Here is a 17,291-nt window from a genome sequence, read left to right as displayed (position 1 = left end):
TCGGGGATCGAACTCGGGACCTTGAGCTTTCGAGGCAGCTACTGGAACCACTGAGCCCCATGGAAGTTTTTTAAGGGAGTCACATCTCATAATATATTTTTCCTAAACCTCCAAGAGGACTGATTTTTGAATTACTTGCAGGATTAAGACGATAGGGTCAGCGATATATGTGCACCCGTGTTCATAGCGGCACAGTTTGTAATAGCTAAAACTCGGAAACAACCCAATTGCCCATCAACTGGAGACTGGATAAAGAAAGTGTGGTTTTTAAAAAATATATAAAATGGAGTCCTACTCAGCCATAAAAAATGAAAAATTAGAGGCATTTATAGCTAAATGGATGCACATTGAGGCAATAAATAGGACACACGTGTAAATACTGAATGATTTCTCTGGTGTGAGAAACTGAAAGTGTAAATAAAGACTAAAAGGTATAATAGATAATGTGAAATAGGAAGAAAAGGGGCAAAGGGAAAGAGAAGTGGGGGGTAGGGGAAAGGAAAGAAGGGAATGGGATTAATATGAGAAAATGAAAAAATGGAAATAAACTCTTTGTAAATAGGGGTGGAGGGGTTGAAGAGAAGGCAGGGGAAGGGGAAAAAAATAAGAACCAAGAGAGATTATGTAAAGGTGCAAATTTCTGGTGATGAATGTCATTATAGTGTGTACCTAAAATGTACCACTAAAATAAAAACATATATAACATAAGGTAGAATTTAGATTAATATAACAAGGTAAAATTAGAATTTAGATTACTAGGCACAAAGAGGGACATAAGAAAAAAAAAAGATGATAGAGTCAGGCTTGGAATGGAAGTATTGGGCCAGAAGTGCACAAGAGCTATGGGAGTCATTGAGGGCCTTTCCTGGGCACTCAGAGGGGAGGGCTGAGCATATTTGGCAGCACAGCATGGCCAGTGGGCCTTTGTCTGCCCATCATATTGCTGCAGGAAAGGGAGCCTCGTGGAGGGGAATTATGTTGGACAAGCCTTCTTTGCTTACGTAGTGCTTTTCAGGTCTCTATTTGGCACTTTGCTTTCAAGGCTCTTTTAGTCATTCAGTGATTATTACAATTAACTGGTTCAAAAATTACATTCTAGGTAGCAATTGAAAATAGATACCAGAGAACCAGACCATTGGTGGAAACCAAATGGCCTAGTTATAGCAGTTAAGAAACCTTTCTCCTCCTTCTGTTGAAATATTGAATATAAATATTTTCTTTAGAAGTATCTTGAGGTTTAAGGCAGATTTATATATGCTGCACATAAAAGTATAATTTTTTTGGTGAGTAATGTAATTTATTTAAAACATTTTGGTCTTGGAAAGTGTTTCTCCTAAAAGAAATATGTCAGATAGGTGCTATTTGGTGAACCAGGATTTCTCATGGGACACAATTTAGAAGGTTTCAGTTACTAATAACACATATCTAGGAGCCAAACAAAACTTTAGCAGTCTTCCCAGGGATGATTTGTCTTCAGGACAGACTTATACCAAACCAAATAAATGTAGAAATATCAGCCTCTCAGGTGTTCGCTTGACAACTTAGAATACCAGTGTGTTAATTTATCATGAAGATGAATGTATACAGAAATAAAATATCAGTGGCTGGTCATTTGTCTGCTAGCTCAAGAGTCAGCCTTTTACAAGAGCGAAAAGCCAGATTCATTAACAGAATGGTCCCTCGGGAGATTATAGTATTATCTTGCAGAGGGGCCATTTTATTCCAAAGAAGAGTCATTCTACCCATTGGCATAAAATTCTGTCTCTTCTTGATCTGCGTTACAGGTGCTTAATCTTAATCTGCAGTCTCAGTGTGCCTGCCTGCCTGCCTGTCTGTCTGTCTGTCTTGTCTGTCTTGTCTGTCTCTCTCCCCCACTTCCCCCTCCCTCTCTCTCTCCCTCCCTCCCTCTCAGTTTTTGGATTGAACCTGGGGTCTTGGTAGACAAGAGCTGTACCAGTGAAATATACCCCTAGCCCCCAGTTCTATTTTTTGTTTGTATTTATTTATTTATTTTTATTTTTGAGACAAGGTCTCACTGTGTAGCCTAGGCTGGCATTGAACTCATGGTGATCTTTCTGCCTCAGCCTCCCAAGTGCTGGGATTATGGTTTGAGGCACTATGCCCAGCCACACAATTCTGTTTTTTAAAATGCTTCCTGCAGAAATTTTATTCTGCTAGCACTTCAGTCATGTTACATTAAGGTTGATTAAATTTTAGATTTTATATTCCCCAACGTTATTGAACTTGGATGTTTTGCAAGGCTTCATACACTTTATCAGTAGCTGCTTACTGCAGACAGATGGTATCCATTTTAGTGGTTCTTAAACTTGAACATGAGAATCATTGGAGATGTTTGTGAAAAGTGCGGATTTTCAACCAGACCTCTACAGATTTAGATTAGTAGATTTGAGGGGTTTGGGTTTTGATACCTATATTCTTAGTTTCTACTTAGAATTAGCAAAACATCATTTATATGTTAATTATTAGCAGTTTCATTTCCAAGGATAACTTGTTGCTAAGGTTGGTAGTCCTCTATCTAAATATTAAAATAGAACCAGGATGGTAGCACAAGCCTGTATGTAATCCCAGCACTTGGGATTCTGAGGCAGGAGAATTGGTGTGAGTTCAAGGCCAGCATAGGCTAAATAGTTCAAGGTTGGCCTGAACTATGTGGCAAGACCATGTCTCGAGAAAGAAAGAAAGAAAGGAAGGACGGACGGAAGGAAGGAAGGAAAGAAAGAAAGAAAATTGATTTTAAAATCTTGGGGTTGCCTTAACTACCCATAAGTGATTTTGAAAACTGTCCACAGTTTTACAACTCTTGCTTTTATTTTCTTTGCCAAAATACTCTGGGTAAAGCCTGGTTATGTTAGCCATGAGAAAGAAAGTTTTCTTTGTTTGAGAATGTCTTGAACATCGGCTTTTCTCTTTCACTTGCTCTGGTTCAAGAGGTCCTCATCCCTCATCTGGATGGTTGAAGATTTCTTCAGAATCTCAACCCATCTACCTCCAATTGCTAGGTTCAAATCACTGGTGGAAGTGATAAAAGCTATAGTAGAATTTGGGTATAACATGATCAGAGAAATCTTAGCAAAGTCATTCTGGTAGGACAGAGATGGATTTGATGGGAGTACTGTAGCCTCCAGGGAGTGAATATAGTTCAAGAAAAGCCAGTATTAGAATGAAATATTGAATTCTATTTATTTATTTATTTATTTTTGGTACCGGAGATCGAATTTGGGACCTTGCGCTTGTGAGGCAGTGAAATATTGAATTCTAAAAGGGAAAAATTTCCTATTGGTTTTGTAAGATAGAATTTAGAATATGATGTTTGTGCAAGTAAAAAAGGAGAAAGAGTTCAGTTTTCTAGGGTGTGGTCACATATTTTGTGTTCTCAAAGCCATATATTGTGTTTCAGGGTATGTTTGCAGCAGCGTGTCTTTGCACACACCATTTTCCTTCCTTGGATGTTGCCATATTGCCTCACATTTAACATCTTTTGAGTGCCTTTAATGTGCTTTAATTAGGGCAGGAAGACATGATGGTAACCAAGATCAAATTAGTCTTTATCATAATGGACCTTACAATATAATGGGGTTGGGAAAATAAATGCTCAATAAAAACCCATGCAATTGTCTAATAGTAATTGGGGAAAGTGTAAAGAAGTTGTAGTACAAGGTGCTGCTATTCTTGGATAGAAGGGTCTAACTTAACCTAAAAGCTAAGGGAAAGTTGCACCTGAGGAAATGACTTTTCAACTGAGACCTAAAGAATTAGTAGAAATTAACTTGGAAATTGGAGAGTTTGAGAAAGGAATGCTTATTTAGAGGTGAGTGGGAACACTTGTCCTTAGCACCCATGGCAAGAAGGAATAATGAGGAAATACAAAAGTCTGTGTGTAAGACCGCTGTCTTTACCAAAAGCTCTGAGGAGCTGACTATAGTGAAGCACACCCAGGGATCCCAGCGGTGCCTCCAGAATGTAAGACCAAAGGCCTTACCAAATGCTCCAAGGAGCTGACTGCAGCGAAGAACACCCGGGAAGGAACACACCGGACAAGTTGGAAGGTGAAACAGACCTTAGTCTGGCCAGATGGCACTCCCAAAGCAAAGTAGCTTAGAGAGGCGTAGTCCGAGGAGGCTCTTGTTATGGGGGCTTGCAGGGGAGTTAACAGGCAGGTGAAATTTACAGAAGAAGGAACAAAGGTTTAGTGGTCTTACATTTGTATGTTAATTAGCCTGACATGTACTGTTAGTCAGGAGATGCTTTGTAGATTGGTCTATAGATAGTGGTGTCCGAACAAAGGGTTGGATAATTATGACTGATAGGGATCTTATCTAGTGTCCCAACTAAGAAGCATCTTTATCTATTTACTCACATTCAATCACAGGTGGGGCTAGGGGAGTTTTATGATTACAGAGTTATGCAGTCTTACATGTGTTTAAAAGTAGTTAGCAAGAGGGAGAAACAGCAGCTGATTTAGAAGAGGTGAGCAGAGGATCCAGCAGTTCGCAGTGATATTTTTATACTATATCTGAAAAGCAGTGGGAAATCATTGAAGAGTTTTGGAGATGTTGAGTGTGGAGTGTGATTTGATAAAACTCCCAACTTGCTAGATGTCATATGTGCTAAGTTTATGTCCCCTGAAGTCACAGAATGAATTCCAAAGGACAGAAGAGGTTAAGAGTCCAAAAGGTTTATTGGGAAATAAGAATAGCTTCAGAGAGATGAGAGGGATCCTGAGTGGTTTGCCACAGAGGTCATCTCTCCAAGAATGTTTTATAGGGCAAAGTCATGAGGTGAGTACAACATGAGTCAAACTATAATCAATAAGATTACAAGTATAGCTGCTTAGCTAATATTGATCTTGTAGCAGGGGAATATGGATGACATCATTAATCTTGTTGATAATCTATATTCTTAGTCTTGTCTTTAGTCTTAGTCTTAGTAGTTTTAGTCAGTCTCAGTCTTAGTCTTAGTGGGTGGGAGAGGATAGTCCATCCCTAGTGAGATAATGGTCTATTTCTATTGGATATTCCAAAAAGGTGGTACCAACTATAGTATAATCTCAAGCTTCCATTCATTCCTTAGAGAAGTATGTAAATCTGGCCATTGTGACTTTAATCTTGAGGTCTTGCTTTCTTCAGCCAGTTTTGATGTGTTCTCATCTTCTACCCTGACTTCCTTGACATCCCAGTCCCTTTCTGACTGTATATTAATTTTAATCTAACTTAGATGCCTATAAAATTACATGTTCATATTAATGTTTGAAAATGGCAACTTTGGGTGTTTTGTGGAGAAAACATTGAGGAGTACACAGTGGACCAAAGAGGCTATATAGCATGTGTTCACTAGGCTGAGTCCAGGGGAGAGATGGTGGTGGCCTGGACCAGGGTGTTAGGACTGGGGATGGAGAAAATTTAAGGGAATATTTATTTGGAGCTTGAATTGGCAGAACTTAGCAAGAAATAGATTTGGCATGTACCATGTGAGAGAGATGTCAAGGATGACTCTTAGATTTCTGGATCAGGTATGGATCCAGGTATAGGTACAGATAATAGTCATTTTAATCGAGATCTTTAAGAAATTCTAGAGAGGAGTAGGTTTGGAGGCAAAGATCAAGAGCATTTTGAAGGTATTTTCTCTGTGGATTCTTCTCTTTTACCTTAGAAACTCCCACTCTCCCAAGGTTCTGCTCAAAATTGCCCTCCTGTGAAGTCACTCCACAGCTCTTCCCAAAGAGAGCAGCAAATTGAACTCTTACGTCACTCCACTTCCCTTAGTACTTATCTATGTTTTTATGATTATCTGTATTTGCCTATCTCCCTCACCAGACTCTGATTCTTCCGCAGGGAGTTTCTTGTTTGTTTGTTGCTCTTGAAATATTGTTTTCTACTGAGTTTTCTGTATTAAAGACTTCCTTTATCTTAGATCTGTGTAATACTGAAGTAAGTTAATATTTCTTTACTGCAGCAGAGTCTTTTTTTTCCCCCTCATGTGAATTGAAATCTCTAGGAAGGGTATAAAATATGCAATATTTCCCCCAATTCATTTGGTTTCCTCTTCCTTTCTACCAGTTCGTGTTATCTGAGCATCTCATGTTACTAATGTTGAAGAGGTAGGAATAGGACCATTCTGTGAGAAAGGCTGATTTGGATATGCGCTTAACGCTTAACGCTGAGTACGTGGGAGATTCAGTAAGTGAGGACTGCATGAAAAGATATCCTGTCTTCTGTTGGAGAATGGTCTCTGGATAACTTTGGGAAGCTCATTTTGTCTATAGTTGGTGCAGATCTATTCTTTTATCTCCAACAATCAAAACAAACATCAAAGGATGAGAATTTATTATTGTTTATTCCTGCCAGGCTAAAAAAGATAGGTGGCATGAGGTGACAAATTCTGTTTTGTTTCTTTGTAGCTTTGCTGAGAAAAGCTGGACAAAAAGTTCTTTGGTCCTCCCACCCACACCCCAGCATGCATACCTTTGGCCCTTTTATTTCTGAACTCCTAACATCGAAACAGTGCCTTCCTTACACCACCTGGGTTGTTCATAAACTAGACAAAGTTATCTCAGTAACTTTTTTGTTAAAAAAAATGTTCAGTACTATTCTAAACTATTTATATTCTGGTATAGAGTTGGTGGTTGTACAAAACCTAGGTTTCAGGGAAATACGGACAAGATAGAGTAAACAGGAAAGACACTTCTCTTGTTGAAGAATACAGTATGTGAATATATTTTTTATTTTATAATAAATTTTATTTTATCCCATTCCCTCACTCAAGCCCCCTTCCCTCCCTATGTAAAAAAAGCTTTGTTTCGATGTTTTTCTTATATTTTCACTTTTTTTCTTGTCCCTTCCTCCTTTTGTGAATATATTTTAAAAGGGAATTTTTCTTTTTTTTCTTCAAAAGTTAGAGTGCTCAAGACATTTTGTTTTTAGAGTAGAACTTAGTGGAAAGTTTTACCAGGAACTCACAGACTCAAACAAGAAATATAATTGTTTTTAAACTTATATTTTATTTTGCAATGCCAAGTGGCATTACATTATCTATGGACTAACTGCTGGTATCTTTCTTATAGTCATATAGAATGGGTGTTAATGAAAATAATTCTGTACTCTTTTCATATATTTTTAGTTATGTATAACACAGCTGAGATTAGTAGTGTTAAAATATGATGACCACATCTACATCTGTACCTCCCACATCTTAATTTTTATGTTTTCACTTACTTGTCCTGCCTTATAGAACACGTTCATTTTTAAATTGATGTAAGTTGGGATGACAGGGAAAACTTGATTTTAGTCCTGCATTCAAAGTTATTAGCTTTTGTCATCAGTTTAATATTCCCTTTGCTATCAAGGCCAATCTTTAGAACTGAGCCCATGAGGTTACCATCAAGAGCAGATGAAAAAAATCTGTGAATAGATATTATTTTTTCTGATTATTTTAAGAAATGACCGAAGTAAGGAAAAATAACTGCTGAATATACTCTTAGCAGCTGTGATAGGGACTGTATGGGTAAAATGTAATGATTTTTTAGCAAGGAAAACAGCTGCAATTTTAATGCTTCTTCCTTAGTTATCATCCCAGGGCTATATATATCCTTACCGAAAAAAGATGGTATAAACTTGTCTAGACCTGGTAATCTTCCCTAATGTATCCTATTGGAAAAGCCACGACTCATGACACATTTTTTGGGTATATTTCACTCTGCACTTTGGGCTTCTAATAAAAGACATTTTGTCCAGGAGAGTCATTTTAATTATAGAAACTCCTCCATTTGTTTCAGGTCGATCTTCTCTCTTTCCCTTTGAAGACGCCTTCTTGGATGACAGCCATGGTGATCAGGCCTTGTCATCTGGCTTGAGTTCTCCCACTCGCTGTCAAAATGGGGAACGAGTTGAACGCTACTCTAGAAAGGTGTTTGTTGGAGGTCTCCCTCCTGACATCGATGAAGGTATGCATTCACTGCTGACTCAACAGAGTCTGGGTTTGTGCTTTGTGTCATCTGACCTTAACTTTCCAAGTCAGCTGTAGGATATTTATATTTTATATGTAGGAGGTGAGAATATTTGGTAAAAGGAAATAATAGATTATGCAAATCAGATTTATAGTTCATATGTGGCAATGCAGGAGTCTCAACAGTTTCTCCTTTGCTGCTTGTTAACTTAGGGGTAGTGTAATGAGAGCTAATACATATGTAACTTTTATTCTTAAGTCCATTATTGTGCTACACATTTCATATGGTCTCATTTAATACTCATAGCTGTCTTAGGTATATCATTTTTCAGATGAGGAAACGGAGGATCAGAGAGAAATAATTTGTCCTGAATTATGTAGCTAATGATGTAGTTAGATACCAGCCAGTCTTGTTTAGAGCTTTCTCTCATGCCTATCACACCATCATATTTTACTTTAAACATCTATTAATGAAAAGCATATCTCCCTCTTATCTTTAAAAGAATGAAGATGAATTAGATTTATTAATTAGATATTTTTGAGATACTGCTAGTCCAAAATAAAAGTGGATTTTCTCTTATGCCTAAAATCAAGGAAAATAATTCCTTTTAACACATAGTAGATAGTCAATAAATATTTGTTGAATATGTGGATGAAATAAAATTATGTCAAAGCTAATTTAAAGGAAGAAATAACTATTTCAGCAGGCTTTAGATCTGCTATAAAAATATTTAAACAGATTTGTTTTGGCACATTATTCTAGCTATGACACTTGGTTAATTTCTCATTATGAGAGAAGAAAAATCATTTATTTATTTATTTATTTTTGTTTTTTGAGACAGGGTCTATCCATGTAATTCAGGTTGATCTTCAACTCACTATGTAGCCCAGGCTGATCTTGAACTCACAGTCCTCCTGCCTCAGCCTCTCTAGTGCTGGGATTACAGGCATGCACCACCACATCCGGCAGATCAGATTTTCTTTAAGACAAATTCTTTTTTTTTTCTTTAAAAAATACACACATTTAATGTTGGTCTGTTTTAATTCTAAGTAAAGCAATTCCAAAAATACAAAGTGAACATCAGAGCCATGTGAACCACCATGATAAAATAAAGCAGACATTCACAATAATTATGTCTAAAGACAGTTTAGCTTGGTAAATCATATTCCAAGTATGGTGAAGAAAGAGTTACTAAAAATACTGCTGGTGTTCAGTTAGAATTAAAGGACTTTGGGGAAATGAAATAATATGATACAGGTGGAGTGTACACGGGATTTACATTTTCCATTACCCCTAGATATAAACAAACATTCAAAAATCAACACAAATTCTGTGTGTTATTCAAAATATTGCAGCTGCAAGAAAGGCAACTTTAAATTAATAGCTAGGGGAAAACCAGGTTTTGGTGGAGGTAAACAGAAGTGACAGTTTTTGAGAGACAAATTCTTGATTGTGGTTGAGAGAGTGATATTTTAAACAATAGCCTTCTGATTTGAGTGAAAAGTCAGACACATTTATTGGGCTACAACTTTTTATATATATTTTTTATAAAGTGTATAGTGTCTATGAGAGAAAGATACTGCCTTTTAACATTTTTTTCTCACCACCAAATAGAATTACCTACTCATTTTACCCCTGCTTCTCATCAAGTGAATCAGTCTACTTCTAAAAAAACTTAGATTCCATACAAGTGAAAATATTTTCTGTACTTTTGCCCTTTTCTGAAAACAGAACATTCCTATTTTTAGAATTTCCTTTTTATTTAACATAGAGGTCATCTTAGCTAATACTAGAATTTTTTTTTCCAAATTCTTTGTCAAGGTTATTGACAGTGAAAAGAAATGAATAATAGTTAGAAACAAATTTTGTGTGGTTAAAAGTGAATAACAGGGCCAGGGATTTAGCTCAGTGGTTTTGCCGCCTGCCCTGCAAGCGCAAGGACCCAAGTTCGATCCCCAGTACCAAAAAAAAAGAGTGACTAACAGAATACATACATATCCAAGCCATAGTGTTTAGGTTTGACTTTTAGTACTTTAGAAAGTACCCCTCAAAGTTTTTTTGTTTTGTTTTGTTTTTTAGTTTTTGTTTATTTTTGCAGTGCTGGGGATTGAACCAGCAGGGCCTTGTGCAAGTTAGGCAAATACTCTACCACTCACTGATCTCCACTCCCAGCCCACAAAGTATTTTTTTTAAATAAAAAGATGTGTTTTGCGCTATTCTGATTAAGTCTTTTTCCTCTTTTGCTAACCTTTCTTCTTTGTTTTGTAGACGAGATCACTGCTAGCTTTCGCAGATTTGGACCTCTTGTGGTAGACTGGCCTCATAAAGCAGAAAGCAAGTCATATTTTCCTCCTAAAGGTAATACACTTAAAATGTCTCTACTGCCTGCCTGTTGGAGAGGGAGTCAGAATAGTTCAATGTAAGGCAGCCTTTTAACTATTGAAATAGCAGTTAACTGTTTTCCCCCCCGATTAAGAAAATATTTTAACATTGACCATCCTTTTCTGTATTATGTTTCAACCTGAGGCTTTTTCGTATTTTATTAACAATGAAATCCTGTAAGTCTGTTGTGGGTGAGCTTTGTGCTAAGGTTTTATTACTTTGAGAGAAAAGATCTAGACTATTGAGGGATGTCAGCAATGATAAAGGAAAAGATTATTAAAAGTCAAATTTTATTTGTATCTCATAACCTTGTGGTTTTATAAATCTTATAAATTCCAGACTTGGAAAACCTATTGGCTGAAGAAGAATGGCATTGCATGAAATTACCTTTATCCACCTCTGTATCTTAAGTAACTTAGCCTGTTTAGGAGGCAGAAGGCAAACTAGCAAAAGATTCTTCACATGATTTTCTCTCCCTTATTTTTAAAGTCTGTTTTGATAATTTATGAGGTGATGAAAATATGTTGCTTTGTCTATTCATAGTTTGTCATTTCTGCGGAACCTAGAGAACTTTTCTAGTGATACTCACTGTGGATATGTCCCTAGATTTATATACAAGTGTGCTTTGGATTGAAAAAAAATCTTTTCTTAGGGCTGAGGACTTACCTCAGTGGTGCTGCACGTGCCTCACAAGCACAAGGTCCTGAGTTCGATCAGAAAAAAAAAAGAAACATAATTTTCTTGTGTTATGTGCTGCAGATATATTCCAAAGGTCCTTTTGTTTTTGTTTTGTTTTGGTTTTTTGGTACTGGGAGTCAAGACCTGGTGCTTGCTAGGCAGGTGTGGCGCCACTGAGCTAAATCCCCAGCCCCAGAGGTACTTTCTATCTCTGAAAAAAGGCTTTTTTGATGTTATTGTGTAACCTTCATTACTAGAAAATAGAGCCAAGGGCCGAGGATTTAGCTCAGTGGTTCTGCTGCCTGCTTTGTAAGCTCAAGGTCCTGAGTTCGATCCCCAGTACCAAAAAGAAAAAAAAGAAAATAGAGTCAAAATGCTTCTTCCTATTCCTTGTATAGGAGCCAAATCAGAGCTTAACTTGGGGAAGACAGTTCTGGTTTATAAGTTTCTTTGTCACTTGTAGTTCTCTCCACATGCTGTATAGCCCTTACCACAAGTCACTAAAAAGAGTGCTGTTTGCTTTTAGCATTCTTTGTTAATTCTCTCCAGAAAATTTTTACATTAAGAAATTAAGTTGATGTTAGTCAGAAAAGATAGAAATCATCATGCTATTTCAGTAAAAGAATAAAGACATATATAAAAAAATGTGTTTTTTTGAGAGAGGGTCTCACCATATAGTCTAGGCTGGCTTGAACTCACTGTGTAGCCCAGGCTGCCCTCAAACTTACAATGATCCTTTTGCCTCAGCCTCCCGAGTGTTGGGACTTCAGGCAAGCACCACCACACCTGGCTATAAATTATTTTTCTAATGCTAGTTTGATGCATCAGGAAAGGTTTTTATTTTTTCAGTGAGTGAATGTATTTATCACATTAATGCGTATAATACATTCTGTAAATGATATATATAAAAGATATTTCTAAGAGTGATAGTTTAAAAAATGCTGAGATTATAAAAATGGTTCTGACGTAGAAAATGTCGTATGATCATTGTAAGAAATGAAAAGGAAGATAAACTTCTATATAGTCATGTCCAAAGCAAATTATCCCAAATATGCCTCTATTAGAGATAATCACTGTGTTCATTTTGCTAAATATTTTTCCAATATCTCTTTATAAATGTATATATTTATATGAAATTAAAAATTTTGCATAAATAGATCATATTATACATGCTGTTTTATAACCTGCATCTTACTCCCTAGGAATGTTAACATCTGTCTGTAATAAACCTATGCTCTCCTTAATGACCATATTTTATTTAATCAAGCCTATTGATGGTATTTAAGTAGTTTACCCTTGTTTTCTGTCATGCATCACGCATCAGTGATTATCCTTGTGTCTTCATCTCATCTCATTCATTTATTTGCAAACTTAGGGTCTGATAAACATGACGCAAGCACTCTACCACTGAGTTATACTTGTAGCTTTTTTGTGACTACTACTTACAGTGAATTTCTACAAGTGAGATTAAATGTTTATATAGCTTTAAAAAAATTTTTTTTTGGTACTGGGGATCCAACTCAGGACCTTGTGCTTGCAAGGCAGGGGGCATTGAGCTAAATCCCTAGCCCTGTTTATATAGATTGCCAAGCTGCCCCTAAGAGGCTCATACATGTTTTATGTTCCTACCCATAGTACTTAGTTTGCAAAACCCAATGTTGTTGCAGGTCTAGGGAAATGTCTCTCTTTTTATTCTTTGCCAACCTGATGATTAAAATAGCTTTTTTTGGCATTTCTTTTTCTCTTTATTGGCCATTTCCTTAATCTCTTTATTTTCTTATCATGTTAAATTTATACTTTGTCCCATTTATTTTTGAGTGTTTATCTTTTTGTAAAGGCTTTTTTGGGGGAGTTGTTTTTTTTGTTTGTTTTTTTTTGTTTTTTGAGACAGGGTTTCACCGTGTATTTCAGGCTGGCCTTGAACTCACTGTGTAGCCCAAGCTGGCCTCGAACTCACAACAATCCTCCTGCTTCAGCCTCCCGAGTGTGGGATTAATAGGCATGCACCACTATGCCCAGCTCTGTAAAGGCTTTTTATATTAAGAATTTTTAGGGCCTGGGATTTAGCTCAGTGGTTCTGCTGCTTACCTCGCAAGCGCAAGAACTTGAGTTCGATCCCTGGTACCAAAAAAAAAAAAGAATTTTTAAAAATACTTTGACTTATATTTGAAATATTTCCCCCATTTGTCATTTACCTTTCAATCCTGTTTGTTTTTACTGAGTACCATCATTAATTTTTTAAATTTTAAAAATAGCTATTATGACTGTTTTGTGGTAATGGGACTTGAACCCAGGGCCTCACACTGTAAACACTCTATGTTTGAGCTACATCCCCAGCTCTTTTAAAATTGTTTTATTTTGAGACAAGGTCTCACTAAATTGCCCAGACTGGCCTCAAAACATGGAGATCCTCCTGCTTCAGCCTCCCAAGTAGCTAGAATCACAAGTATGTATACCACCCTGCCCAGCCCAACATTACATTTTTTATATCAAGTAAATTTACCAGTCTTTTTCTTTATAGTTCCTGAGTTTTCCTGACATGCTTTAAAAGGTTTTCCCACTGTATGACAATTTAAAAAATACTATTTATGTTTTTTCTGTTGTTTTTATTATTTTGCTTTTCACATTAATATCTTATTTGAGTCTGCAATTTATATTGAAATAAAGCGCAAGAAAAAAATCCATCTGTATTTTTTCCCAAGTAGCTTGCCAGTCATCCCAGTATTGTTTACTGGCTAGTCCATTTTTACTCATTGATTTGAATTTTTAGAATTAAATATTGGCTGTTTTGTTTCTCAATAGAATGTTCAAGTTTCTTTGGAACTGCTTGGTCCAGTATGATAATTATTAGTCATATACAGCTAAAGAGTTACTTGAAAGGTGACTATTTTGAATTGTGATGTGATACATATGTAAAATATACATTAGATTTTAAAGACTTCATTTTTTTAAAAATGTAGGTCTCAGTGGTTTTGTTTACATGTTAAAATAATTTGAAGTATATTTGATTAAATATAGTAAAATTAACCTTACCTGTTGTTCTTACCTTTTTAAATATAGGTGCTAAAAATTTTTGTTACATACGTGATTCATATTTCTATTAGACAGAACTCTTCTCTACCTGCTTTTGTATGGCCTGTGAGCTAAGGATGGTTTTTATGTTTTTAAAAGGATTGTATGTGGCCCACAGATCCCTTTGCAGAAAAAGTTTGTTGGTCCCTGATCTAAACCCATCAAATTGCTTATTTAGCTTCTGAGACACTCAGTGACAAAGAGAGGTAGTTTATTTTAGAGGAAGTCTATATACTTGCAGGCCTAGTTCCTTATTAAATTTTTTTTCTTCTATCACACTGTCAAATGCTTCCCTGCAATCTTTACCCATTGGTCAGCGGAGTTTTATAAAACAGAACAAACAAGTCATCGTTGTGACATTTGTTTCTTGGTACTTAAAGGACCATCTGTTTCACTTCCAAGCTAAATATTTTTGTCTCTCCCTGTTGTCCTTTATATATAATGGTTTCTGGATCATTGTTCCTGTCTCCCTTCTCTGTATATATGTCACATTTACAACATCCTACTTAAATTTGTTTCTGAGAGTTAAAGGGAATGTTAGAGTTGGTCTGAGCAGTACTGAGTGTAGTAGCTCTACAACCTCCATGATTTTGGGTACCACTCCTAACAGCATGATAATGCAGAACATAGTATGTTAGTGCTGGTGTCCTCTTTTTGTAGCTGAGGTTAAAGGTTGGGATGGACCGATGAGAGGTATGTCAAGAAGAAAATAAGATTTCCTGATTCTGGTTCTTTGGTTGTATCCTCTGACAGCAGATTGCCTTTCAGGTGATTAAGATCAGGGAGGAGAAATAATTATTAGACTATTGGCTCCTATTTTGTTTTGTTCTCACCCAATGTCTGAAGGTTGACCTATTGTGGAAGAATCTAATGAAAGTTTGTATTATTCCAGGACTTAAGTAACCTTGAGAATACTTGAACATTGTTTAATTAATTAATATTGAGCACATCAGAGTTGTTTACCTCAAACTAATGTCCTCCTGATAATGTCCTCTCTTACTAACTGTATTTTTCCCTAGGTCTCTTAGGTTAGCCATTAGGTACAGCTTGCTTGGTTGAGCATTTTATGCTTATGTGTAAGTAGGGGGGAAAAAAAAGAGTCACCCACTATTGAGCCCTTTGGCCTTTATCCTAGAGAGTATATGTCTAATGGAAAAGACAGAATCATCCATTCATTCAGCAGATTTACCTGTACAGATGTGAAGTCGGGTTTATGAAACGATGACTATTTTCAGTGGACTGTGAAGTTCTTAAAATCCACATAGCAAACAGTGGCCAGGTACATCACTATCCCTTCAACTTGGACCAAAGAGTGGGAAGTGATACAGACTGGGCCTTTTCCAACACATTGGCCACTGAAGCATTTGTGGAATATTTAGAATCCTCTGGATCAGTCTGTCTATAGATCACAAGCAATAAATGGTTTGGTTCCCCAGAGTGGCACTGAGAACATGGAAGGCATGGAATGTGGTCCCAGACCATACAAACTTTTGTTCTTGGTGGAGATAAACAATTATATCAGTCACAAAAATAGGCATGATTACAGATAGTCATATTATCCCTAAAGGAAAAACTAACTGTAATAAAGACTCTAAATAGGGGACATCTGTTTCCATAGGGGTATGGAGACGATTTCTCTGAGAAAATGGTGTTTAAGCACACCTGAAGATTGAGGGATTAGCTATAAAGTGTAGGGAAGTTCTAAGCAGAGGACTATGAACTGGGCAAGATTAAGTTTGAAAAGGCTTTAGTGCCTTGGAAGAAATGAAGGAACAATGGATGGAATGTTATGAAGTAGGAGAAAGTGTTATAAAAGAAAGGGCCTTGAAAAAGTAGGATTTTTTTGTTTTTTTGTTTTTCCTCTAAATTCCTTTAGTCTGTCTGAGAGAGTGGACAAGAAGGTATTTGAATAGTGTTTGTCTTTGGGGTAAAGAAAGAATGGAATCAGGTCAAGTAGAAATATCAATTTGAAAACAATTTCAAAGAGCTATAAAAATTGAAACAAAGTCTTGCTTTATGTTTTCTGTATTTAGCTCTTGGAGATGAGAAGAAATCCAACTCTATTCAAAATATTGAGGAAAAGTTTCTTGCAATCATATGATTTATAATTCTGGAATAGTAGAGGGGAAGTTGTGAGTCTTTGAGGTTCCCCCAAAGATTAGGGCATGAACCAAACTCTGTGCTGTACATTCATACAGAATTCTATCAATGTTATTATGTCTGTATTAGTTTGGGTACTAGTAGTTTGAAAATAGATTAAAAGGGATGAGGTGAGAGAACAGATAATAATGCAATACAGAGGGCTTAGATTCTGGTACAAACGGCCATGCCACAATGAGAGTTTCAGTCCATCAAATATGTGTTGTGTATCAGTCTGTGGCAGGGTCTGTGTTTGGTCTTTGGGGGTCTAGAGAAGACATCCAACTTTCTTTTTGGTTCATTAGTAAATGTGCATAGTACATGATATTTACATTCCTTGTGGGAAGTTGGTACATGTGCATAACACATTTTAATTCCTGCCAGGTGTGGTAGTGTATGCCTGTAATCCCAGCACTTGGGAGGCAGAGGCAGGAGAATTGCCACGGGTTTGAGGACAGCCTGAACTACATATCGAGACTGTCTCAGAAAAAACTTAATTCCTTTTTTCATCTCTTTTCCCTTCTCTCCCTCCCTCTTCCACCCATCGAAGACAGTATTCTTGATTTGAGAAGGCTACAGTTTCCAGAGGAAACTTAATAATATCAATGTGAAACATTAAGTAGTGGTAAAGAGCATGGATTCCAGAGCTAGACTTGATGGGCTTCTCTACTTATTGGTTATATGACCTTAGACAGGTTGTTTAACCTTTCTGTGCCTTAGTTTCATAACCTGCAAAATAGGAATAGTATACCTACTTTATAAGGTTACACTGAGAATCAAAATGAGTATATTCATGTGGTGTTCTTAAAACAGCACCTGTGTGTTGTAGTTTTATGAATGTCGCTGTATTTATTAAAGTACGTATCAATCTGTGGTCAATGGCAAGTGTTTGAAACCTTGACTTTTAAAAATAGGTAGGAAGGGTTGGAGATTTAGTTCAGTCGCACCACACCTGCCTTGCAAGCGCAAGGTCCCAAGTTCAGTGGCCAGTGCAAAAAACAAAACAAAACAACAGGAAAAGAATAGGCAGAAAATATAGGAGCATAGTTTTATAATA

At 36.6% G+C, this 17,291-nt stretch overlaps 1 protein-coding gene across 9 annotated transcripts in view; it reads left to right on the top strand.

Moving 5' to 3' along the window:
* Window positions 1–17,291, top strand: part of Cpeb3 (cytoplasmic polyadenylation element binding protein 3) — a 212,148-nt gene that overhangs the window by 111,445 nt on the left and 83,412 nt on the right. For all 9 annotated transcript variants that reach the window (XM_021253046.2, XM_087185572.1, XM_013069855.3 and 6 more), the window contains 2 exons: window positions 7,793–7,960; window positions 10,232–10,321. In XM_021253046.2, coding sequence (XP_021108705.2) covers window positions 7,793–7,960; window positions 10,232–10,321 — 258 coding nt within the window. The remainder of the gene's footprint in view (window positions 1–7,792; window positions 7,961–10,231; window positions 10,322–17,291) is intronic.

This window comes from Heterocephalus glaber, unplaced genomic scaffold (assembly GCF_053883595.1).
Source record: "Heterocephalus glaber isolate CG9 unplaced genomic scaffold, H.glaber_assembly_v1.0 deba00001497, whole genome shotgun sequence".
In the NCBI taxonomy this organism is placed as follows: domain Eukaryota; kingdom Metazoa; phylum Chordata; class Mammalia; order Rodentia; family Bathyergidae; genus Heterocephalus; species Heterocephalus glaber.
The sequence above is the reverse complement of the archived record's forward strand: the minus strand, read 5'-3'. Positions and strand labels throughout refer to the sequence as shown.